This window comes from Boeremia exigua (genome assembly GCF_020726555.1).
Source record: "Boeremia exigua strain MPI-SDFR-AT-0100 chromosome Unknown C7974scaffold_8, whole genome shotgun sequence".
Lineage (NCBI taxonomy): Eukaryota > Fungi > Ascomycota > Dothideomycetes > Pleosporales > Didymellaceae > Boeremia > Boeremia exigua.
This window is the reverse complement of record NW_025763525.1, coordinates 1,548,123-1,571,462: the sequence shown is the minus strand read 5'-3', so window position 1 is coordinate 1,571,462 and position 23,340 is coordinate 1,548,123. Positions and strand designations below refer to the sequence as shown.

Below are 23,340 nucleotides of genomic sequence, written 5' to 3'. Positions count from 1 at the left end.
CGCAACACAAAGCTCAGGACGCGCAATTGACACTAGCACCTGGACAGGCGTCCAAGGATTGTTGCTGCGGGTGCTGTCTTCGCAGATCTCCTTCACCCGGTGAGGCTTGGCGCGCTCATCGCCAGCTGGCTGCGACAAGCGATCCGTGCTGTCTCAGCAAGCTCCCGCGAACTCCCCGCATTAGACACGCGCGCCCGATGACACTCGAGTCTCGCACACATAATGACACTGCTTCAACTGCGCATACGACACGTATAAGACGGCGATATCTGAGCCACCATGTCGCGCGACCCTGGCTACTCGCGGGCGGGAGCTAATGGAGCCAACGGAGCCTACACCAACGGCAATGGGAACTACAACGGTAACGGGACCTATGGGAGCTACGGCGCATCCAACGACGACTATGCAGGACGGCCCAGTGGAGAGTCAAGGCGCCCAGGCGGCTACGGTGGGCTGCGTGGACAGGACGACGAGTCTAGGTCCCCGTCACGACCGAGCACCGACCGACAGCGCAGACCAGGCGGATATGGAGGCATGACTCCGGCTGAAGACAACTATGCGCCGCGACCAAGCGGCGAGAGTGGACGAGAGCGTCGGCCAGGAGGCTACGGTGGCTTCCAACCACGCAGCCAGGAGCGCACCCAAGAACGTACCCAGGACGCACCTCACGTTACACGCCCCACCAGTATCGAGCGCATGCCGGTTCGGCCGCGCAGCAGCGGAGGGCGGTTTGGAAACCCTGCTGATAGGAATCGCAATAGGCCCGGCGGCCAGCAGAACTACGGTTCAGGCAGCCAGCGCATTGAGGAAGTCATCAAGTACATCCAGGACAACTGGGACTTCATGACAGGAGACCAGTGCGTGCCAATTGAGGTTGCGCTCAAGCTGATGGACTCAAGCTCTCTTGGCCTGGCAGATCAGTCTGACCAGTTTCGACAGTCGCACCAAGAGCTTCAGCAGGCCCTCAAGACCATCGTCAATGAGCACCATCAGGGCTTTAACAGTTCTATCGGTACCTTTCATCAGATCCAAACTAGCCTGCAAAGCTCTCAACATCGTGTGAGAAACCTGAAGACGTCTCTGACTTCCGCCAAATCACAGCTCTCAACGACCAAGCCTGAACTTCGCGAGTTTGCCACCGCATCTCAGAACTATGACGAGATGATTCAGATGCTGAACAGCATTGAACAGCTACAGCTGGTCCCAGAGAAGCTAGAGGCTCGCATTTCGGAAAAACGCTTTTTGACTGCAGTAGACGTTCTGCAGGATGCCCTGCGCATGATTCGCAAGTCGGAAATGGAGAACATAGGAGCTCTCAGTGACTTGCGCACATATTTGAGCAACCAAGAAGTGTCTTTGACTGACATCTTGATCGAAGAGCTTCATAGCCATCTCTACCTCAAGTCTCCGTACTGCGAGGAGAGGTGGAAAGAGTATGCACAGAATCAATTCAAGGGCGACGTCTCTGAACGCGCCCAAGCAGATGTGCGAGGTCGCCTGTTGTATTATTTCCTGGAGGACCTGGACACTGCTGAGGTGGTACGTAACTCGAGTCTCCCCCCGAATACTTCTAACGACTACAGATGACGGATGATGCAACACACAACCCAGAAACCGATACTTTCCAATACATTCGATTGGTAGTAGAGGCACTAAACAAAATGAATCGTTTGGAACTGGCAGTAGACACAATCGAGCAAAGACTTCCGGTGGAGCTTTTCAAGGTTGTGGAAAAGTCGCACAATGAGGTCGCACTACGCCATCCCAGCACCTTACGTGCTTACGCTTCGAGGAAAGGCAGCAAATCCAAGACTGACATTGAAAGTGATTCAATACGCACAACACTTCTCAACGATCTGCTTTGGACCCTGTACGCACGCTTTGAGGCGATCGCTGAGAGCCACCGAGTCGTCCATGATGTCGTCGTTGGTATCATCCGCAGGGAAGGGATTCGCGACACTACCACCAGCGCTACCTTGACCCGAGGTTTCAAGGAATTGTGGAAGCTCTATCAGAGCGAGGTAAGCTCGTCCACGCATTCTTTGATTTCACTCTGACAGCGGTGTAGATGCGGTCCTTACTCCACGACTACCTCGCGACAGATGGCGAAACGTCGTATAGGACTGGCCAAAAGCAGACATCCATCAGCAGTGTTTTCTCGCGTGCACCTCGCGATAAAAACAAGCGCATGTTTAAGCTTTCAGATATGGACGTCAAGTCAGCTGAAGTAGCACAAGAACGAGAGGATCTGGAGTTCATCCTGAAAACCTCGGTCCCCGGACTTGTGTCTGACTCTAAAAGGACAGAAAGCGCGAGCACAGAAACTAACCATAATCTCGAAGGCAATGCAACTGGGCATAAGTTGCTGGTGGAACCGAGTGTCTTCAACATGGGTATCCTGCTTCCGCCTTCGCTCGACTTTTTGAATAGGCTGAAGGAAGTTGTACCAACAGGCTCAGACATCGTCATGAGCACACTGACATCATTCCTGGATGACTTCCTTGTGAACGTCTTTCATCCTCAGCTTGACGAGACCCTGGTTGAGTTATGTGCACAAGCTTACGTCGAGGTTGATTCCTACCAGGAGGATCCACACTGGACAAAGCGCTCAAAGAAGCCCATCTTCAAGGTTTGTTGACCAGCATGATCATCCTCACTCACTTGCTAACTGCACAGGGAACTGCAAACTTCCTCACTCTCATCTCAGCTTTTTGCAAGATGCTGGATAATCTTCCGCACGACCAAGCTTTCTCGCAACTCATCGTCCGCCAGATGGAGACCTACGCACGGAAATGCACGAGCTGGTACCAGGCTCTTGTTAGCCGCGGTAGTCCTACGGCGAGTGGTCGTAAGCTTCGAGCGCCTGCGGCGTGGGCAGAGTCTGCAGAAATGGAGGATCTCATCAACCAGATCTTCCAAACAGATCCAAAGGACTATATCAACTTCAATACATTTATAGAGCAAGAAGCGAGTCTGCTCCTGCCAACTATCGAGAAAGAGCCGTTGGACCAGGGTGATATCATACAAGATAAGAAGACTTTGACGAGTCTCTGTCTGCTCTACACTAGTATGAAGTGGCTGTCAACGAAGATTGCAAGATTACGGCATATCAGCGACCGAGCTACAGACTCAACACGTATTGAGCCTGGCAATCAACGCCACAACAGACGCTGGACGCTGCTCTCCTCTTCGGAGCCTAGATCTGAAGGAACACCTGTCTACTTACCATTGAATCCAGAAACCGCTGCGTAAGTCCTCTCTGATCTCAAAACTTTGACATTCACTAACCCTAAGTAGCGAGTTCGACAGTGTAGTATCCACCTACCAAGCCCTCAGCACCTGCGTCCTACGCACCTTGCATTTATCAATCCGGACCACAGTTCTCTTCTCCCTCAATACATGCGTCCGGCCGGAGATCAATGTAGATTCGCTTCTCGGCGATCCCGACCCTTCCATTCTCACCTTGAACACGCAACTCGTCTCTTTCGACACCGAAGTCAGCACATACGTCCCTGCTTCTTCGTACGCACTAATCACCTCCGGTCTCGCCGCTTTGATGGACATCTATCTGCTTTCCCTCTGCACGTCCAAGCTCGAGAACATGAATGCCAATGGCTGCGCTCTGATGCAACTGAACCTGCTTGTACTGCAGCAAAACCTCAAGAACATTGAGGATGGGGCTTCTCTACCCAACGTCGCGCTGCTCTTCGACCTTTTCACTGCAGGCCCCGAAGCGATCGTCGCCAGGGCGAGAGAGCATGGTAAAGGCTTTGGGCTGCACGGGTTGGCCAAAGAGATGTTCACGCAAGAGAAGGTAAAGGGACTGCTAGAGCTGGCGTACAAGGAGAGGCTGAACGACGAGCGGAGGGAGGCAGTGGTCCAAGCGCAGCGAGAAAGGGATGCGCAATTATTGGAGATCAGCGAGTTCATGTACTAGGCGGTCGCGGTGAATGTTGGTAATGTTATTGATTTTGCGTTTTGCACGCGAACGTAGTATACCAATATTGCATGCATGCTTTTTCAGCCGATCTAGGATATCGCTGCTTAATTCCGCTCGCGCGTCGCACCGAGCAAAGCCGTAACCGGGAGTGTACGACCGTCCAGGACCAAAAGCAAGACCAGTCGAGAGAGCCTCAAAATTGAAGCGACCACCCGAGCTTGAGCACCGACGAGCCGCAACCACTATGGTCCCTGTTCTGGAAGAGACGAATAGTGTTTAGAGGATCGATCTTCCGGACGCGGCGCAGTGCTTACTATATGGGGAAGTCTGAGAGTTTGGGGGCCATTTGTATCTGCAGCCTTACGCCGAGTCGGCGATGTTACACAATGTGGCGTCGCCGATGGACCCTTCGATGTGGGCGGCCTAAAAGCAACTGGACAAATGGCCCCCAATTGCCGACGTGCAACACCAAACAGTCTGAAATGAAGGCAGCATTCTTATTGATTGGCCATCTGATCACAATCACGCTTTATATGGACGGACGAGGCTCTGTCCTGTCCGCGGGTCGAATGGCAGCCACACTGCCTTGGAACCGTCCAGACTCAACGGCTGTTGAACAACCTCACTGGGATGCAAAATTAATACGGCACACTTCACCGAAGATTCAACTTTAGGGGAAATGTGCAGCCTTGCGAGATCGCCGACGTTACACAACCCGGCACCCATGCCACTCCAAGTCCCCGATCGTGCAGGGGTCAATCGGGCCCATGCGACCTGGCCCGCCACGCCTGTCCACCAAACCTCAAGCAACACAATCTACAAGTCATGTTCAGTCACCGTCAACGTACATACCTGACCCAGCTGAAGTTGGCTCCGGGAGGTTGCATCTGAAAAGCTGCAACTTGAGGCGACTGCCACACCTCGTCTACGCTAGGCAACATATGCAGCCGCAAGTAAGACCACTCACAAGCTTCCAACGGCCTTGCAGCGTTCTATACATGACGCCCGTTCCGGGGCTACTGGACTTGGGGAAGGCTCACGCGGCCAGCGGTCACAATCAGCCCCCAAGCGGCCCGCACTCAGCCCACTTACACTGACATGTCGCCGATGCCAGACTTGGCTTGCTTTGCGGCGCAGCGTGCACGCCAAACGATAGACGATAAAAGGGAACTGCGAGGGCGTGGTTTCACTTGTTCCATATATCCCTTGGCCAGCTACGCGTTCCTGCCATTGTGTCTTTGTTTCTTGTTCGCTTCCTCGACTCCCGCCTCGTGTCTACACTTACGTCGGTGGTTGGGTTTGTGCACTGCAAGACTTTAGAGCTATGTCGACGTCTAATCCTTCTGTCGAAGACGTGGAGAAGGGCGCTACTACGAATTATGCACACCTCACGAACACGACGGTTCACAGCTTCAGTTGGCAGAATGTCACCGTCTCTGTCAAGGATCGGAAATCGAAGCAGCCGCTCGATATTCTCTCAGGTGTGAATGGCATCGTCGAAGCTGGTATGTAGCCCTTCCATGACATACAGTATCCGCTAACATATTGCCAGGCGAGATGATGGCATTAATGGGACCGAGGTATGCACCAAACTGTGCCGCATCGACCCTTCATGATTGCTGACTTGACCAGTGGGTCTGGAAAGACGACTCTACTCAACGTACTAGCACATCGAGCGGCAACCACAAATGCAGATATCCAGCAAACACTCGCCATCAACGGCACACCGACATCACTTTCCTCATTCCGCAAGCTCAGCTCTTACGTCGAGCAGGAGGATGCCCTCGTCGGCTCACTTACAGTCCGTGAAACTCTATACTTCGCAGCACAACTCGCACTACCTAGGTACACTTGCAATTCTCACCACGTACATGTGCATGTATCTGACACAACGTAGCTCAGTCAGCAAAGCGGAACGCAAAGCCCGTATCGAGGGTTTGCTCTCGTCCTTCGGTTTACGGGATCAATCAGATACGATCATCGGTACCCCAATCCGCAAGGGCGTATCTGGCGGTCAAAAGAGGAGAGTCAGTGTTGCTGCACAGCTGATGACAAGCCCCAAGATACTCTTCCTGGACGAGCCAACCAGCGGGCTTGACTCAGCGGCCAGCTGGGAGGTCATGAGCTTTGTGAAAGAGCTCGCAAAGAAGCACAAAGTAAGTGACTTGCAGAAGATCGTTGGTGCATCAGGCTGACGAGGTATAGTTCTTGGTGATTGCTTCGATACATCAACCATCCACCACTACCTTCGAGCTCTTCGATAAGCTGTTGCTACTGTCAAAGGGCAAAGTTGCCTACAATGGCCCCGTGCCAGGTATCAAGGACTATTTTGCCGGTCTAGGAAACAACGTGAGTTGCCATCCTTCCTACCCCACACCAAGCTGTACTGAACGTCTACAGATGCCACTCTATATGAACCCAGCCGAGTACGTAATCCAGCTCGTCAACACAGACTTCACGCGCGACCACACCAAGTCTACCGACCAACTCGACTACCTCCACGCATCGTGGTCAAACTCATCAAACGCTGCCCTCATCACCCACCAAATCCAAGCTGGATCCATCTCCCACAACGCCCCTCCCATCCTCTCAACACCGCAGTCAGCAAGCCCCCTCCTCATCCCCCTAACGCTGATCCACCGCTCCTTCATCAAATCCTACCGCGACGTCGTCGCCTACGGCATCCGCGTGGCCATGTACCTCGGGCTCGCCATCATGATGGGCACCGTGTGGCTGCGCCTCTCGCCAACCCAAGCCAACATCCAAGCCTACACGAACGCCATATTCTTCGGCGGCGCGTTCATGAGCTTCATGGCCGTCGCCTACATCCCCTCGTACCTCGAAGACCTGGCGCTGTTCCGCAAAGAGCGCGCAAACGGACTCTACGGACCGACGGCGTTCATGCTCGCCAACTTCGTCATCGGCGTGCCGTACCTGTTCCTCATTGCGGTGCTGTTCAGCGTCGTCGCGTACTGGCTCGCGAACTTCGCGCCCACGGCGACAGGCTTCTGGACGTGGGTCATGTGGCTGTTTCTCGACCTGCTGGCGGCGGAGTCGCTGGTCGTGCTGCTCAGCAGCCTGATTCCGATTTTCGTGGTCGCGCTGGCGGCGACGGCGTTTGCGAACGGGCTGTGGATGTGCGTCGGCGGGTTCATGGTGCAGCCCGAGGCGCTGAATGTGTTCTGGCGCTATGTGTTTCACTACATCGATTACCAGGCGTATGTCTTCAGGGGCATGATGGTGAATGAGTTCGGCAAGAGGAACTATAGCTGCGAGACCTCGTCTGATGGAGGGTGTTTCTGCATGTACCCGAGTGCGTTGCAGGATCAGTGCCTCGTCGAGGGCAAGGCTGTGCTGCAGAGCTTTGGGTATGGGACTGAGAACGTGGGGAGGTATGTTGGGTACATGATTGTTATTACCTTTGTGTACAGGGTGTTGGGATGGTTCGTGCTGTGGGTTAGGAAGCATTAGTCTGGTTGTGCAAGTCTAGATAAGAATACACATCTTCTCCGCTCTTAAATGCAGTCAAATAGAGTAATAGAGTTATCCCAGTGATGCCGGGTTTAAGCTGCAAGACTCTAGACAGGACACATTCCCATTCCTCTATCATTGCTGGCTGTCCGTAACCCAGCGGGAGCCATACAGTGATGCCCCGTCGAAAAACATTCAATCTGTTCAACCAAACCGTGGCAAAATCAGACAAATTTCGTTCAAGACACACAAAGTACAAAACCACGCACCGACAAAGCACCCCTCTCTATACGCGACTGTACATTTTCAAAAAATCTCTCCGACTTCGACCGACTTGCAAAGGCCTTAACTCTCGAGTTTGGACTATTAGTATGACGCCAAAACGCTATGAGTATGTGACAGACCTGGAGGTTTAAAAGTAGAACGGTGGATTGGAGGTTGTACCCGTGGTGATGTGAGATATAGAGAAAGGAAGGGAAGAAGAACTTTCAATGGACGACAGCAGGAGAAAATCGAGGTTCGGTAGGAGACGTCTACAGAAGCCAAACGACGTAGCAGACGGGCATCTTTACCATGGAATGTAGAGATGATAAGTCACACGCACTTCATATCAATAGCAGCAAGTCAAATGACCAAGACACCGACGTTCAATACACGCTATACACAATATCTAGGTTTTACAACTTGGCGGCCTCGGCACTCGTCCTGTTCAGATACAGCGGATCCCTGGGCTCAATGCCGTACTTCCTACACAGCTCCTCGCCCTTCTTCTGCTGTGCCTCGATCCGCTGCTTGTGCGCAATACCCCTCTTGTTCTCGTTGCGGCCCAGCTGCAGCAGATGCACCTCATCGGGGCCATCGACGATTCTCATCGTCCTGCCGCTGGCGTACATGTTCGCGAGCGGGGTGTCCTGGCTGACACCCGCGCCGCCGTAGGCCTGGATCGCCCAGTCGATGACCTTGAGGTTGACTTCGGGGACGAGGACCTTGACCTCTGCGATTTCCTTGAGGGCGCCCTTGGCGTTGGTCTCGTCGATCTTGATGGCGGCGTTGAGGACGGAGAGGCGCGCGGCGTCGATCTCAATGCGCGAGCGCGCGACGCGCTCAAGCATGATGCCGTGCTTGTGCAGCATCTCGCCGAAGGGCTTCTTGCGCTCGTCGTTCAGGCGCGCGAGCATCCACTCGAGGGCCTTCTCGGCTGAGCCGATGCTGCGCATGGCGTGGTGGATGCGACCGGGGCCGAGACGGCCTTGGATGATTTCGAAGCCCTTGCCCTCGCCGAGAACCATGTTGGAGGCGGGGACGCGAACGTTGGTGAAGGTTACGTGACCGTGACCGTGGGGTGCGTCGTCGAAACCCATGACTGAGAGCATGCGGTGGATGGTGACACCAGGGGTTTCGCTGGAAACGAGAATGACGGACTGTTGCTTGTACTTGTCGGCGTTGTTGGGGTCGGTCTTGCCCAAGACGATGAAGACCTTGCAGCGGGGGTCACCGATTCCGGAAGACCACCATTTCTGGGACGACTGTCAGCGAATGCTTGATGGATAGACCATGCTAGAACAACATACCTGGCCGTTCAAGACGTAGTGGTCGCCGTCGCGTGTGATTGTCATCTCGATGTTTGTAGCATCACTGGAGGCGACTTGAGGCTCTGTCATCAGGAAGGCAGATCGAATCTTGCCTTGCAGCAGAGGGTCGAGCCACTTCCTCTTCTGTGCCTCAGAGCCGTACTTGGCAATTACCTCCATGTTGCCAGTATCCGGAGCAGCGCAGTTGGTAGCCTTCGCACAATTAGCATGGTGTCTCGGTTGGGGCTTGAAGCTAGTACCTCAGAAGCTATCCTGCTCTTGCCCAGGTACTCGGCCATGAGACCGTACTCAAGGTTGCTAAATCCAGCACCCTCCTTGAAGTGTGCCTTGGGAAGGAACATGTTCCACAACCCAAGCTCCTGTGCCCTCTTCTTCATGTCCTCGATGATCTGGGGGTGTGCCGAGAAGCGCTCCTTGGTCGTCTCGCCAAGCTGGCGGAGGTATACTTGGTCGGCGGGAATGCATTCCTCTTCGACGAACTTCTCGACCTAAGACACATGTCAGTAAATATTCTACGCTTCATAGACCGCACTGAGCATACAATGTCAAGAGTCTTCGCAGCCCTCTCGCTGACAAAGGGTCGCGCAATTGTAGGAATGCGCTGTGATGCCGGGATGTGGCCACTGGCGGCATTCTGAAGCAGGTTGTATGGGACAGACATCTTGGCTCAATCTTTTCAAGCTGTGATGAACGGTAATGGAAAGAGTCTGGAGACCAAGGGTCCGAGGAGTCTGGGGTAATTGAAGGGATGGGGCGACTCGCCAACCACGCCTGTCGGTTGGTTCGGCGATGCTGGAGGTTTGCGGGGACGAGCTCCTGCCTCGGGAGCCGAGGTCCAGAGACCACATCGAGTCTCTCCCCACAAATTTTGGTCAGACTATGGGGTGACTAGCTGAGACATATCGTACGTGGACAACGATATCCAGGGCAAACACCCGGGGTTTTGAAACGTGGGGACCGAGGCATCATGTCTTGCATCTCAACATGTCGGGTTTTCTTCGGTGGTGCATGATGTTCCTTACCCGACATCACAGCTGAGGTTGAGCACACATTGTGAATACGACGAGTCATGCATAAATACGAAGAGTATGGAGATATACACTGAATTCCAATGTCAACAGGTTGCGGTTCCGACGAAGCAGCAGAAGCAATAGACTGGATGGGTATGTACAAGTTGACAAAACAACAATTCGCCCCAACACCGGCTCCCCTGTGAATGCATCACACACTATTCAAATGTCACAACGCCGTACGCAATCAAGTGCTGCATCATGGCGTTTGTTAACTGCCGGCGAACAACTCACTACCGCTATCGCAGAACGAGTTTTCATCTACAACGCCGTCGTAGCTGCTTTGCGCTCTTCTCAATGGTGACCTTGCCTTCCCTTTAACACGAATTTCTTTCTGTGGTACGACTTGATCCTGCTCCTCAGCTTTGAGTTGGTCAATCGCTCGGTCCACTTCCTCCCATGACGGCCTACTGTCTCGGGTACCGTTGGGTGTTGCAGGTCCAGACTGTGTTGCCAGTACCTGTATACGCTTGGCTTGGTCGTCCGGATCGATGTCGGGAACCATTCTTGGTGTTGCAAGGCCACCGTCTATATCCTCGTCGGCGGTGCCATTAACATCTGGTGACGAGTATATAATTTCTGGGGCACCCCTGAACCGATTATCTGGGGTATCGGGAGTTGGCGGACTGTACTCGATCTGGACAGGACTTCTTGCGTCGTCGCTGTCCATGTCCGAAACATTACTCAGTTCTCGTCCTTCATGGCCGCTGCGATCGCTCAGCCCAGTCGATGCATCGCTGCGCCACATGTTTTTGAAAGTCCGCCTTCGCCTTTCTACGCCAGTTTCTGCTCCTCGTTGAGGCGGTGGGGAGTCGAAGAAACTGGAGTACTTGGTCCCCAGTTGCTGCACTATAGGCATGTCTGTAGCAACTCCCATAGTCCCTGACCTAGCAAAGAGGACGAGGCCCAAACATAGAAGTAGAAGTGTCGATTGGACAACGGCCATTCGCTTCTGCCATACAAGCTCATCAGCCATCATGCTGAGTCTGGCGCCAACCTCTCCCATCTCCGACCTTTGTCGCTCTTTCATGCCTTCCAATTCAATGACGGTACTTTGCCATAGCTGCTCATAAAGGGTACGGTAGTGTTTCAGCTCTGATATTACTGTTGTGTTCATGTACCCAAGGAATTTCTCAGTTTTTGCCAACTGCTTCTTCTCGACCTTGACAAAGGCATCTCTTAGGATGCGGGACTGTTCTTCGATGTATTGTAGAGAAAGAGTGCTGTTAGCCTCTAGATACTGTAGGCGTTTGTGGAGCGATTTGAAGAAAGATTCTTGGGTCGACGGAGCGGCGGCATTTGGCTGCGTGGGAGAGGGGCGCGGCTGAGATGGACTGGGAGGACTCGCTCCTGCGTTTTCGTGTACAGGCTTCGCATTTGCGTTGTTTGGAGGCGAAGCCGGCGTATCCGGACCAGGCGAGCGAGCTGACACCTTGTGGGCCATAGATGCTTCAGAGCTGGACGCGGCGTTACCTGCAGTGTGACTCGGAGACGACAGCGGCACCTGAGCGTGCTGAGAAGTGGTAGCGGTGCCACTAGCCCTCTGCTCTTGCACAGTGCTTTTATCGTTTTGGTAGCTAGCCGATTCAGAGACTACTGGCGAAAGTGCTCGTATTGATGAATGGTTAACAGAGTCATTGCTCGGTGATGTTCCAATCGATCGACTGATATTTGCGGGTGCTGGTGCCTGGCCTGAAGCCGATGGAGCACTGGAGCTCGCGGGCGGCGATACGGCCTGATTGGACGTTGGCTGATCACTAGAAGAGACGGCAGTCTGCGACTTGCTCTCAACAGAGACCGCCACCGTTGGTTTCGTTGCATCTAGTTTGCTCAGAATGATTGGTATTCGGTCTGCTGGTATGGGCCCGCTACCATCGGCAGGTTTGACCACATCCTCTTCCTCTTCGATCGAATCAGCGTCATCTTCGCCGCCACGAGCTTCCTCCTCCTCTCGTCTGAATTGCTCCATCATGGTAGTACCGTGGACTCGCAACAGGCTCAGTGGACAGTAGAATTCGTTGCCGTAGTGCGTTAAGAATTCGAGACGGAGATAGCGGGCCCAGATCTGTGGCTCTGTGATGAGGAAAGGCTGGATCTCGCGAGAGTTGCGGGCCTCAAAGGTGGCCAATGTGCGCCATCTCTCCATCTTGACTGGATACTTGTCGGACACGCTGACACGAATGTGGCGGAACGAGGACGAGAAGAACTCGTAATTAGCGAGGACAACAGTATCGACTAAGATATCGTCGCACAGCTCGACTATGAAGAACTTGTTGTCGACAGAGCACTCGTTCAGCATGTAGCTGTCTTTGTGTTCTGACAACACAGCTGACGAGCCCTTTGCCTTCTTGTTCGTCTTAAGAACAGTTGCTGCGCAGTCGAAGGAGGCGTAATTGAAACGCTCCTTACACGTCTTTCCAGCATCTTTACTGAGTTCCCAGGAACCCGAGCCAGCCTTGTCTGCATCTCTCGTAGACTTGACCGTGTCAGCACCCCAGGCCCTCGAAGCGATCTCGTTGCCAATATCGCTTCCTTCGGATGGATTACCAAAGCCACTGAAGTCGATGTCAATCTCTGCCTCCTCGCCGAGAGAGTCCAGAGCATTTACGTTGACAGGGCGCCTTCTCGGCCCCTGCTCAGTAGAAGCAGCTCGACCTTGTCCGACATTCTCGGGTGATTGTCCGGCTTGGGCGAGATTCCGCTTTTTCCATTCGTCAAACGAAAGAAAATTGGCGTTGTCAAAGGGCGAGTCCGTCTCCAGCTCAGTATCTGGTTCGGTGCTTGCAGTACCGCTGCGAGTTGCGCTGTCGCCAGAGCCCGCGTCTTCTCCTGAAGACGCATGTGTAGACGGAGGAGTATCTGCGCTTTTATTCGCTTCACCCACTGCTCCTTCGTTTGTACTCGGAATCAAGATATGCGGGGTCGAAGTTGCGTCTGCTGCGGGTACTGTGCCATTCGTGGAAGCTGCAGCGACCGGGGCCGACCAGCTTGTTCTCAAACATTGCTGTGGTAGTGTATGGGTTATGTAGTTGATAGTACGGTACAGGCAGATCGTATCGGTATCGGCGTAGGAGCGCGTAAACGGCGTGGACTGTGAAGGTGCAATTGAAACGCCATGCTGTGTGACGCTGGGAACTGCAGTAGCGCCCGTGTTGAATGTCACGCTGCTATTCGCCGCCTGGACGAGTGCGGTTGCAGGCGGGCTGCAGAGGAGCAGGAATGCCGTCCATGTGCGGAGTCGTGTGCCAATCGTGGGCATTGCTTGGTCGCATAGCTTAGCCAGACTCGAGTTCCTGCAAGCTGGCTGTTCGAATGTCGGTGCAGGTCATGGGCGCCAATGCATATGCGGGGGGCTGGGGGGCTCAGTGCAGTGCGAACAGGCGTTCGTGCAAAGACACGTTGCTGGACACAGGCTCATCCAAGCCGCATCTTTGTTCGAGCGCAGCTGGTCTTAAGCGCAGTTGCCAAGACGTCGTCATACCACAGATGCGCCTACGGTCGAACAGCGTGTATCAAATGCAACAGTCCAGAATATCACATTTGTTTCATCTTTTGTGATTTGAGCAAGTGTGTCCAAACTTGTCGGCTCACGTGAAATTTGACAACATCTATAAGGCGCACAGGGTTTTTGAATTAGCGACGACACACGCGCTGAATTACATTCATGCTATATATCATGAAAAAGAGACTCGTTTAGGGCTGCCTATCCATAAGCAACCAGGTCTGCAAACAATGAATACCTCCATGCCGCTTCCAAATCATATCAAACATCCACTCGCAAACTCCACCTTCATCCTATCGTCTCTATCTTGTATGTCGTGCTCGTTGCCCCGAGACGTCATGCTCGGGTTGCAGAAAACGCCTTGTGAGAGTGCTCAAAATCCCAGTGCCAAAAGTTCCCGCTATGCTGCCGTAAGGGGTATGACTTGCCAGGTATCGTCGAATCGCGTAAAAAAATCAAGATAGAATAGTGCTGTCGAACGTGTGTGCATATAGCCTCTAGATCAAGTGTTGAAGCGACCCAGGATCAGCGAATGGACAGCTGTGCTCGAATGTGGATCCTGCGCAAAGGGACTCATGTCGAATGATTGGCCCTTTCCAGCGCCAACAGAATTACAGCCATCTGAATAGCTGGTGGTCGCACGCCTGCGTCGTCTAAGAGGATTCGAAGCCAACGAGCAAAGCCTTGTTCTAGAAGCCTTCGTTACCAGCGTGACAGACCTTGGCCTCTTGAACCCATTCAGAGGCAAGGACTTGATGCGCGGTGAGACGTCGTGCAGGTATGGGATCAAGGATGGAATAGATCACGTTACGACATTGACGCTAGATGCCGTGTTAGTGGGTATCTGTGACATGGACCAAGCAAACTCACTCTTCGTAGGACCTCAATGGGCCGGTAGCCCTCTTCCTCTTTGCGGTCCTCGAGATAGCGATCAAAGAATTCGTCCTCGCCCTTCTGAGCAACGCGCCAAAGATGGCGACCTGTCCTCATGGCCATGTAGATGATGCCGCAAGCCCAGACGTCGACGGCGCGGGGATCAAACTCCTTGTCGACATACTCCTCGGGTGCAATGTATGGTGCCGAGCCGCAGAGCCCAGCGGTCATGTGTGCCTCTTTCTCCCAAGCCATCCTGAAGCACTCACCGTTGCCGAAGTCGGTGATTTTAATCGCACCGTGGCAAGTGAGAAGCAGGTTCTCGGGCTTGAGATCGCGATGTGCAACGCCCATTTCGTGCATGTACTCGACACCGCGCATCAGCTGCTTAAAGAAGCAATCAGCCTCTGCGACCTCGAGCTGACCAGCGGCCAACACAAGTGTATACAGGTCGCCACCTGAGCAGTATTCCATGACTTCGCAGTAAACGCCCTTCTCGTCCTGAAGCAGATCGAGAGTGGTGATGACGTTGGGGTGTTGCATGGAGGACGAAATGCAGAACTCGGAGGTGAGACGTTTCTGGTACTTCTTCGCCGACTCGTTGGGTCGCTGCTTGAACTCCTTTACGGCGTAAAGTTGCTCGCGCTTCGAGTCCTTGGGGTCTTGCTTGTGAGCGACGCGAACGATACCGAAGGCTCCTCGCCCAACGACTTCTTGGCACTTGCCGTACTTCTGCACCAACGTCTGGGGTAGGTTGGTCGAATTTTTGGCTTCGGCAAGCTTTTCTTTTTCGTTGCGCATGACGTCAACCCAGTTCGACATCAGACTGAGAGGCTGGTCGGCAGGGTTGTCCTCCTTCTTCTTGCCCAACATCAAATTCTGGAACATGTCGGACAGCTTCTCCTGACGTTTGGCGACCTTGAGGTGGTGCTCGTGGCTGCCCTCGTCGTTGGTCCAGAAGCGCCTGTAGGGAGCGGGCTCTTTGGGGGCTTTCGAGACGGAGCCCTGGCGCACAGGAGTCGGACGGCCGTTCGCAGTGTCCACGCCGTTGGGCGCTCGGGCGGCCTTGACGGCGTCTCCGTTCGACTGCTTCGCGGCAGCCTCCTTGGAGCCAAACATGCTGCTCAGACGCGACGACATGGTTGGTTTTTTCGGCTTCAAAAGGGCTTCGGCGGCGGCTTGCACTCCATGCGCTCCGGATTGGTGGATGACAGGAGGCGGCAGGACAGTCGCGTCCGGCATGGAGTGCAGGGACGACGCCGTAGAGGCAGTCGCAGAAGGTGACGCAGCAGGCTTTGAGGTCCCACTGGGTGGGTTGCTGGTCGCCGGGGCTGCCATATCCTGAATTTGCGCGCGGTACTGGCCGGGGCGGCTAGGATGGCGAGGTGGGTCGAAAAACGGGGACGCGACAGACGGTGGTATTTGGATCAGAGACGCAGGTGTCTCGCGGGCAAATCGCCCAGGGTGTTATTGTACGGCCTTCAGCACGGCGTACGTTCGGCGGCGGTGGGTAGTGGAGATCAGGTTCGGGAGCGTGTGCTGCGCGTGGGTGCTTTTGTATCGCGAAAACACGGTGAACGGCGCGGGGATGCAGTCGCCGGGGCGAAAAACAGCCTGTGCAGCGGCGGGCTTCAAGCTGGCGACGTTGGATTACAAACGTCGGGCAAATGCAGAGGTAGTCACTTGCGCGCAGTCGCGGTGGCTGCTGTGGCAGTGTGGCTGTGTCAATGCCGAGGAAGGATCGGCCGATGATGTCGTGTGGGTGGCAGGTGCGCCGGGCAGCAGCAGCGCTTCCGAAGGCTTGCCTTGGTGAGCTCGCGTCTTGGACAACAGGAGAGACCTCTCCAGACAGCCGGCAGCGACCAGGTTAATATTTCGCTGAAACCAAACGCCTGTTTGTGCGGGAGCTTGCACTGCCTCGACTGCTCGTGGTCGGGAGCTGCAATTTCAGTTAGACTGCGCGATTTTCCGATATTGTTCGACTTGCGGAAAAAGGCACCACCGCCCGCGGGAAGCGGCCAAGCACACCTGCCAGAGTGATGCCGAGCTTGATCTCCAGCCCTGCACCAGAGTCCGCAGTCCGGCATGGCATCGACGCTCGCCGCACACAGGGCGCCAGCCAGGGCGGCAAATGCCACGCACGGAGTTGCAGTGCTGACATATCCGTCCTGCACAGCGCTCCAGGATGACGTCCGGCACTGTCGATTTCAAGATGCAGCTCCCGCCGCCCGCCCAGTTCTAGCTTCGATCCCGACTCAAGTGACCTTTAACTTTGACTTGGAGTGCTCTGCCTACCATCGCAGAAACAGCCTGTGCTGACGCAAGCAACCCTGATTCCTGGGCTCAGGCAAGACGCGATACCATCACGCGTTCGCACGGCACTCACACAATGCACTCATGATCAATGCAGTATGCAGTACCCAATGTTGCAGGCCCCTTCCGTCACCATGCCGGCAAACGCCAGGGAAATTGCTCTCCGTTAGCACATTCAAGACCCATTACCAGCAGCGAGCATGCCCGATGTCGTCCGTTGGCGCCTTCCGCTTGACGTGCCCCGCATGACCGCGCGAACGAACACCTCACACCGCAATTCAAATACCCCGAGTGCTACGACCTGCAGCACAGCAATTTGAGATGCACGCCGGCTAGCCATTCACCAGTCGCAGCTCGAGTCTGCCACATGGCCGCATGCCAATCCTGTCGCGCACGTCAACAGCTGCAGTGAGCAGGTCTTGCGGGCCAACAGCTGCATCTGATCGAACCCACACCCTCGCACTGACCGTCTGCGATACCACCTGCTTGGGTAGAACCGTTTACCTGGGGCAACAACATGCAGGGGTTGCCTATACTGATTTAGCCTTCATTGGCTGCAGTTCGAACGCGACACCAACCTCAGAACTTTGTTTACTCTTAATGCGACTACACTTAAGTAGGATGCGGCACAGCATAGCTTCAGCTTGTCGCCTGCAGTCGTGCTGACGCCCACATGAAATAACAGGTGTCGACCGTTACACATTGTCCACATTCCGTAGGACAACAATCAGAGTGGGGAAGCCGGCAGGTTCTGAGCGATTTTCCACAGCCACTTACAACCACCCGTTGCACATCAGGTTACCTTTCAGGCTACAGGCAGCTGCGCTCTGCAGCTCCAACGTCTGTTGGTAACGAACTGGACAAGCAGCCTGTTATCGTTGACGTAAAACATCTGCAGGAGGCAACATTTCTACAGCATGTCAAAGCCAAGCATGCTCGTCCGGTTTAGTCTACTCACACAAAGGTTCTGTGACAGTGGGAACGAAACAAGACCGAGTAATAATCTACTCGTGCTATTGGGATGCCGTCCCACATCCCCGTTTTAATGCCTCACACAGCCCCGTCCCCTCGTGGCTACGTGACTCGATCATTGGAGCCTAGTCAACGGCATTATGCAGCTACCACGATGCCTGCTCACCCACAATGAAGTCTGTTATTTCGGATACGCTAAATAGAGACAAACCAACCACCGACCGGAACCGGCCAAATGCCGACGAATGGCATGCAGGCAAACTCTTGTCTCAGCCTGTGGTACTCTTACCTGTGTTTTACTGTGAGGCTTGATTGCTATAGTGTTTGTTATTCGGCAAAGAGTGTAGTATTTGGACTGTTTTATTGGCTTCTATTCTCACCTACGTTTACCCCAAAGGCCTCCGGATATTGACCTCTTGTGGCTTACTTTTCGATCACATCAGAGGCTCCTTCCTCTGTGTAACTCTTACATACACACAACGCTGCCACGATGGGCAAGTGGTCTACCAGAGTTCGGGTCATGGTTGTAGAATACCAAAACGATTCGTAATGTTCACGGCCAATCTCACGCATAGCTTTGCTATTCGGGCAGCCATCGCTCCTGCTCAGTGTCTTCTCGCTACTGCCACCTGGGGACGATAACAACAAGCCTAGCATAGATCAGATCACGTCCCCAATAACCCGACAATCTTCCTTCAAGCTCGACAGCTGGACACTTATTCTTAGCAGTATGGAACCCTCCTCTGACCCGTCCTTCGAAGCAGCAGAGCAACCCACGCCATTCGAATACACCGGCACCTTCAACGCCCAGCCCGGCGAGGGTGGTCGCAGTTAGCCACGCGCCGCCCCACGAATGATCGCCGGCCTTCTGTGCGGCAATCACCTCCCAAACATGCCGCTTTTCTGGCGCGCCCAGCTCATGCACTACGGCTTCTTGGCCACGTCGCACGTCGATCTCGCGAAGCACCGTCTGCGAGTCGCTCTGGAGCTCGATGGTCTCGAGGTACCGTTGGATATCCAGGACATCGAGAGGGATCTGAGGCGTCGCTGGGAAGCGGCGAATTCCAAGCTCAAGGCGCCCGACGCGTCTTGCCCACAAGGCGATGGTGGTATGCGGTACATTCTGACGGCGCTGCCAAAGGTGTCTTGCAATGGGGACTACATCCCGTTTCCTGGCATGAGCCGTCCGCTTACCGGCACGTATAGCAGCACGGTTCAACATAAGTCGGGGCAGCATGTCTGCACTCTCACGGTGACCAGCAGTCCGAAGAGCGAAACGTGGTGGGTCATCTTCGAGCAAACTGCAGTACCCGCTCGATGCCCAAGCGACGGACCGAAATCTGTTTGCGATGGATACTTCCGTCTGAAGGAGAGTCCCATGCGCCTGGGTCATCTCAGCATTCCCTTCGATCTCGAGTGGCGGTTGCGGGACACACAGGACGCAAGGATCATCAGGGTGTTCGCAGGCGAAGGGAAGATCATGTTCCGGGCGCGCGGCGGTGTTTTCGTGAGGTTGTATGGTGTGCCAATAAACAAGGCGCTGGTGAAGTTCAAGGGCGTGAGAGATCCCGGATGGGGGCTTGTAGCTGATATGCAGAAGGAGTGGGACTGGATCGCGGAGGGCTGACACGCGGAGATACCATGATTTGAATAGAAGGATTTGAGGAATTTTTCGAGTCGGAACATACTCTATCATTCTGCGTCTACGCAGGACTAACGCTAATGCAAGATGCCAAAGGTGCGGCCAAGATGCCTCTGTATCCAAATCTCCAAGCGCAGCAAACCGCTGGCGTGAACCTCACAAGCCAACGCCCCTCATACAAGAACAACATTCGCCATCCCCTCTTCCTCTCTATCCAAATCACCACTCTACTCACCCACTCTCCTCGCCCTCACTAACCCGCAACGTATCCTCATTATCCCAGTCCCACTCGCGACACACCTCGCTCTCGCCCTCCAGCGCAAACATCTCCTGCTGCAGCACCTCGGTCGTCTCGCTCTCGCCGTCCCAGTGCTGCGCCCCGTCCTCCTCCGCCGCATACACCTCGCTCATGCACGCGCGCAGAAACGCCGCGTAGAACGCGCCATCCCGCTGCTGTCTTTTCCTGCACAGCGCAGCCGCGGCCGCGCCCGCGTGCGCGTGGAACACGCAGCTATCCCGTAGCTCTTCTTTGAGCTTGAGCCGCGAGACGCGCTTCAGCGGGGTGGTCGTGAGCAGCATATCGACCAGAAAATCCTTCGGCAGATCATCGAGTTTCGCGCGCTTGATCTTGGTTAGGTCGCGGTACACGGCGGCCTCGTGGACGAGGTAGCGGCACAGCGGCGCGGGGCTGGGCAGGCCCGCGTACAGCTCTGCGTACGGCGGCCACAGGTCGCGGTGCCCGCGCTTGTCGCGGTTGTAGTTCTGCAGCTCCACCAGCAGCGTCATGCAGTCGCTGGACAGCTGCGGGATGTCGTATGTGTGCGCGAGTGTGCTGAGGCCGATGAAGACGCGCAGGTACTGGTGGTTCGTGTCGAAGAGGAATTCGGGCGTGTCGATCCATTTCGGGGTGCGGCGGGTGTTGAAGAGGTCGTCTGCGGGGAGCACGTCGTCGTCGGCGTCTGGGGGCGGGAAGGGGGCGGCGTGGTGGTCCGCGGGGCCGGGGGCGTCGAGGTCGATGACTTCCTTGCCTTTTGGGGGGAGTGTGTGTTTTGCGCGCTTGATTGCGCGCTTGGGTTCTTCGCGGGTGGCTTGGCCGTAGAGCCAGAACTGGAACAGCTTGATGGTGGATTCCGAGACGTTTGGGAGGTGGATGGTGAGGGCTTCGTCTTCGGATAGTAGTCCTTCACAGGCATTGCGGAAGTAGCGTGAATGTGCGCAGAGGAGATCTTTGTGTAGCATGAACGACTTCTTCTCTTCCTCATCGTCACCAATGGTTATCCCAATAAGGCTTTGGTCAATTGCCCTATATGCCTTGCGTCAGTAGTGTGATCGAATGGGGATGGGCCGCGTGCCGAGCGCATGTGCAGTGGAATGCGTACAAGAAGTTTGGCCGCTTTCGCTTTTGCCCTACAGTTGGCGCTGAATTTGCGTTGCCCATTCTAGATTCGTGGTAGATCTTTTTGAGGTTGCTCACGATTTCCATTGGTTATGGTCAAGCGTTGAGGCGTGCGCTTGTTAAAGCGTTTACTGGGGCGGATCGTCAAACAAGGGTTGCGGTTGACTGGGGTAACGGTTAGCGCGACATGCTAGCGTCGCGTGGTGGCTTTCCAGCACCCAAAGTGATGGATTTATATAGTGAAAAGCAAGCGCGAAGCAAATGTTGAGCATTCAAACCTCCTATTGAGGGCTTTTATATACAAATATCTACGAATGCGATACAACACATATATTACAATATCGGACAGTAGCCGGCCTTACTCTTGCTGCGACATGTGTGTGGGGAAGTTGTAGTCCGTGTAGTCAATGTGGACGAACGCGCGGTCGACGTAAGGTACACTCTCTGCTTGCGTGTTAGCGAATGTTCGTTGCAAGGCGCACGATCGACTTACCAAGCACATACTGCAAGCTCTCTCCAAGGTCGTGGCTGTCCCTCAAAGAAGTGTGCTCGTCCACCACAATGTCAACTTCGACATTGAGTTTATCACCGGCGTGGTAGGCCTGAATTCCCTGGATTCGCTTGATGGACTTGGCGAACCGCATCGTCATGTACAGCAGAATGTTTCGCTCGTCGGCAGTCGCGCTCGCACCAGTCAGGTTGCGAATGTGCTCGGCAGACGTGCGCGACCAGTTGATGATCACGTAGGCTGAGAGCAGGATACCGCCCAGCGCGTCTAGCCACCAGACCTTCGCAAAGTAACCGACAAGCGGAAAGAAGATGGAGAACGCGTTGAAGACAACGTCGGTCATCGCGTCTTGCGCAAGCGCCTGGACGGAAGAGTTGCGGATGAGGCGGCACCAGAACCAACACAGCCCCTTGATGACAACCGTGGAAGCCATGATAGCAACAGCGGAGATGGTCAGCTGCACAACGGTGTGATCGGACCCAGACAAGCGAGAGACACCCTCGATTCCAACCTGGAAGAAGGACGTGATCATGATGACGGAAAACACCAGAACTCCGATCGGCTCCAGGCGCCGACGGCCAACAGGGTAGGCGTAGCGATCCTGGCGCGCGATCATCCAGGACGTGAACCAGACGATGACTGTACTGAGGAAGTCCAGTGCCGCATCAACCAAACTGGCGACAACGGAGAGTGAGGATGTCATGACCGCCACGATGATCTTCATGATCAGGAGTGCCGTGTTGGCTGACAGATTGACGTAGAGTGCCACCTTAACAATAGGGCTGTCCGTGTCTTCGTCCTCCTCAGGCACCCATTCCATCAGCTTCGAGTTCGAGGATGTCTCGTCGTCCTCGTCGTCTGAGATGACCTCATCTCGCGAGATTAAGGGTGTGTTCTCGTCGACCTCCGGGACCTTGTACAAGTTCTTTGGCGTTCTTGTCAGCTTGGCCTTTGCATTTCCGTTCCCATTCGCATTGGCACTTGTGGTGCCGTAAGAGTCTGTCAAGCTAGTCGCTGAGGAGTGCCCGGTGCTGTGCACCAAGCCGTTGTGCGGCGTATTTGCAGCCGGCGTATTGACGGCAGACGATTCCTCGCTGATTGTGGAGGGAATGTTGACGGCGCCAGACCCAAGATTGGTGTACTCTTCGATCAGGTTGTGAGGGAGCGAGGAGTCAAGAAGACGGTCGATGTACATGTAGTGCTGGATGAGCTGGTTGTTGCGCTCATAGTAGTCGCGTCTTGTTTGGCGTCAGCCTCGAGCAGGGGTACCAGAACACGCTGTAACTCACATTGGCTTCTTCATACCCTTGAGCTCCTCTTCGCCCTTGTAGTATTTCTCCCTACTCCCGATCAATCACATGCGCTTGATTTCTGCAAGCTCGCAAGACTCACCACTTGTATCGGGGGTTCGAATTTCCAATCAAACGCTGACTACGCATTTGGGGAGTGTTCAGAACCGACGCGCCAACACTTTGCCTTCTATCAGAATCACTATCGTAGTTCATCATGAGCCCGTGGCGCCCGCTCTCTAGGTCATCGTCATCCTCGCTGATGCTGCCACGGCGCCCGCGCTCGGTACTGCGTATAGTCGAAGGTCGGCGCTGGAACAGCGAGGGCAGATGCTGCCCTCGTGTTGAGATTGCAGTGCCCTCATTTTGGAGGGGCAGGAAGAGCTTGCTGGTCGCAATGCGAGGGATGCTCGACGATCGCGCGACAGCCGAGGGCGAAGGCGACTTCAGCGGTGGTGTTGTAGCGCCCCGACGGTCTACCATGGTTGCAGTGTGTTGTTTGAGCGGGCGTCGATGTAGTGAGAGTTACGCGACAAGAAGTTGCTTGATGCTTGAAGCTCGGTTCTTCCTCGCCCTTATCTGATGTATTAATATTGGGCCAGCACTTGGCTTTGTGGATGCACCAGGGAATAGAGATAATTGTGCGGAACGTGAAACGAAGGATTGAACTCGCTATAAGACAATGGTGCTGTGCGTATTTGCGAAACACAAGATGGTCAAAGGAGTCGCAGCGTGGTGCCTGGCAAAGCGCAGGTTGGCCGAGGCCAAAATC

General features: G+C 54.6%; 9 protein-coding genes across 9 annotated transcripts; 2 read left to right on the top strand and 7 right to left on the bottom strand.

Annotated features, from left to right (window-relative positions):
* The first annotated feature begins 9 nt into the window (after window positions 1-9).
* Window positions 10-4,097, top strand: C7974DRAFT_219812 (Sec8 exocyst complex component-specific domain-containing protein). Its single transcript, XM_046137148.1, has 5 exons — window positions 10-1,539; window positions 1,584-2,021; window positions 2,069-2,629; window positions 2,677-3,248; window positions 3,298-4,097. The coding sequence occupies exons 1-5, from the start codon at window positions 280-282 to the stop codon at window positions 3,935-3,937; spliced, it is 3,471 nt and encodes a 1,156-aa protein (XP_045995692.1). The 5' UTR covers window positions 10-279; the 3' UTR covers window positions 3,938-4,097.
* A 365-nt stretch (window positions 4,098-4,462) lies between these two features.
* C7974DRAFT_377894 (uncharacterized protein) lies at window positions 4,463-4,940 on the bottom strand (the record flags this gene model as incomplete). The annotated part of the gene is made up of 3 exons (XM_046140382.1): window positions 4,463-4,756; window positions 4,793-4,870; window positions 4,908-4,940. 3 exons carry the CDS (start codon window positions 4,938-4,940, stop codon window positions 4,463-4,465), a joined length of 405 nt encoding a protein of 134 aa, XP_045995691.1.
* C7974DRAFT_219814 (ATP-binding cassette transporter-like protein) lies at window positions 4,940-7,483 on the top strand. The gene is made up of 6 exons (XM_046137149.1): window positions 4,940-5,445; window positions 5,493-5,520; window positions 5,573-5,785; window positions 5,838-6,096; window positions 6,146-6,289; window positions 6,341-7,483. The coding sequence occupies exons 1-6, from the start codon at window positions 5,265-5,267 to the stop codon at window positions 7,409-7,411; spliced, it is 1,896 nt and encodes a 631-aa protein (XP_045995690.1). The 5' UTR covers window positions 4,940-5,264; the 3' UTR covers window positions 7,412-7,483.
* A 557-nt stretch (window positions 7,484-8,040) lies between these two features.
* On the bottom strand, window positions 8,041-9,956 carry C7974DRAFT_339502 (acyl-CoA dehydrogenase/oxidase). The gene is made up of 4 exons (XM_046139245.1): window positions 9,545-9,956; window positions 9,243-9,491; window positions 8,983-9,195; window positions 8,041-8,928 (listed from the first exon to the last, which is right to left on the bottom strand). Exons 1-4 carry the CDS (start codon window positions 9,662-9,664, stop codon window positions 8,089-8,091), a joined length of 1,422 nt encoding a protein of 473 aa, XP_045995689.1. The 5' UTR covers window positions 9,665-9,956; the 3' UTR covers window positions 8,041-8,088.
* A 134-nt stretch (window positions 9,957-10,090) lies between these two features.
* C7974DRAFT_398055 (UNC-like C-terminal-domain-containing protein) lies at window positions 10,091-13,606 on the bottom strand. Its single transcript, XM_046142269.1, has one exon. The coding sequence runs from the start codon at window positions 13,330-13,332 to the stop codon at window positions 10,285-10,287; it is 3,048 nt and encodes a 1,015-aa protein (XP_045995688.1). The 5' UTR covers window positions 13,333-13,606; the 3' UTR covers window positions 10,091-10,284.
* Window positions 13,607-14,151: 545 nt separating this feature from the next.
* On the bottom strand, window positions 14,152-15,979 carry C7974DRAFT_219799 (kinase domain-containing protein). Its single transcript, XM_046137147.1, has 2 exons — window positions 14,446-15,979; window positions 14,152-14,396 (listed from the first exon to the last, which is right to left on the bottom strand). The coding sequence occupies exons 1-2, from the start codon at window positions 15,784-15,786 to the stop codon at window positions 14,265-14,267; spliced, it is 1,473 nt and encodes a 490-aa protein (XP_045995687.1). The 5' UTR covers window positions 15,787-15,979; the 3' UTR covers window positions 14,152-14,264.
* A 1,910-nt stretch (window positions 15,980-17,889) lies between these two features.
* On the bottom strand, window positions 17,890-19,517 carry C7974DRAFT_219782 (uncharacterized protein). The gene has a single exon (XM_046137146.1). The coding sequence runs from the start codon at window positions 19,427-19,429 to the stop codon at window positions 18,353-18,355; it is 1,077 nt and encodes a 358-aa protein (XP_045995686.1). The 5' UTR covers window positions 19,430-19,517; the 3' UTR covers window positions 17,890-18,352.
* Window positions 19,422-20,884, bottom strand: C7974DRAFT_398051 (uncharacterized protein). The gene is made up of 2 exons (XM_046142268.1): window positions 20,755-20,884; window positions 19,422-20,678 (listed from the first exon to the last, which is right to left on the bottom strand). The coding sequence occupies exons 1-2, from the start codon at window positions 20,856-20,858 to the stop codon at window positions 19,607-19,609; spliced, it is 1,176 nt and encodes a 391-aa protein (XP_045995685.1). The 5' UTR covers window positions 20,859-20,884; the 3' UTR covers window positions 19,422-19,606.
* A 152-nt stretch (window positions 20,885-21,036) lies between these two features.
* C7974DRAFT_398050 (cation diffusion facilitator 10) lies at window positions 21,037-23,339 on the bottom strand. Its single transcript, XM_046142267.1, has 4 exons — window positions 22,672-23,339; window positions 22,569-22,619; window positions 21,265-22,517; window positions 21,037-21,215 (listed from the first exon to the last, which is right to left on the bottom strand). The coding sequence occupies exons 1-4, from the start codon at window positions 23,049-23,051 to the stop codon at window positions 21,130-21,132; spliced, it is 1,770 nt and encodes a 589-aa protein (XP_045995684.1). The 5' UTR covers window positions 23,052-23,339; the 3' UTR covers window positions 21,037-21,129.
* Between the last annotated feature and the right edge of the window lies 1 nt (window position 23,340).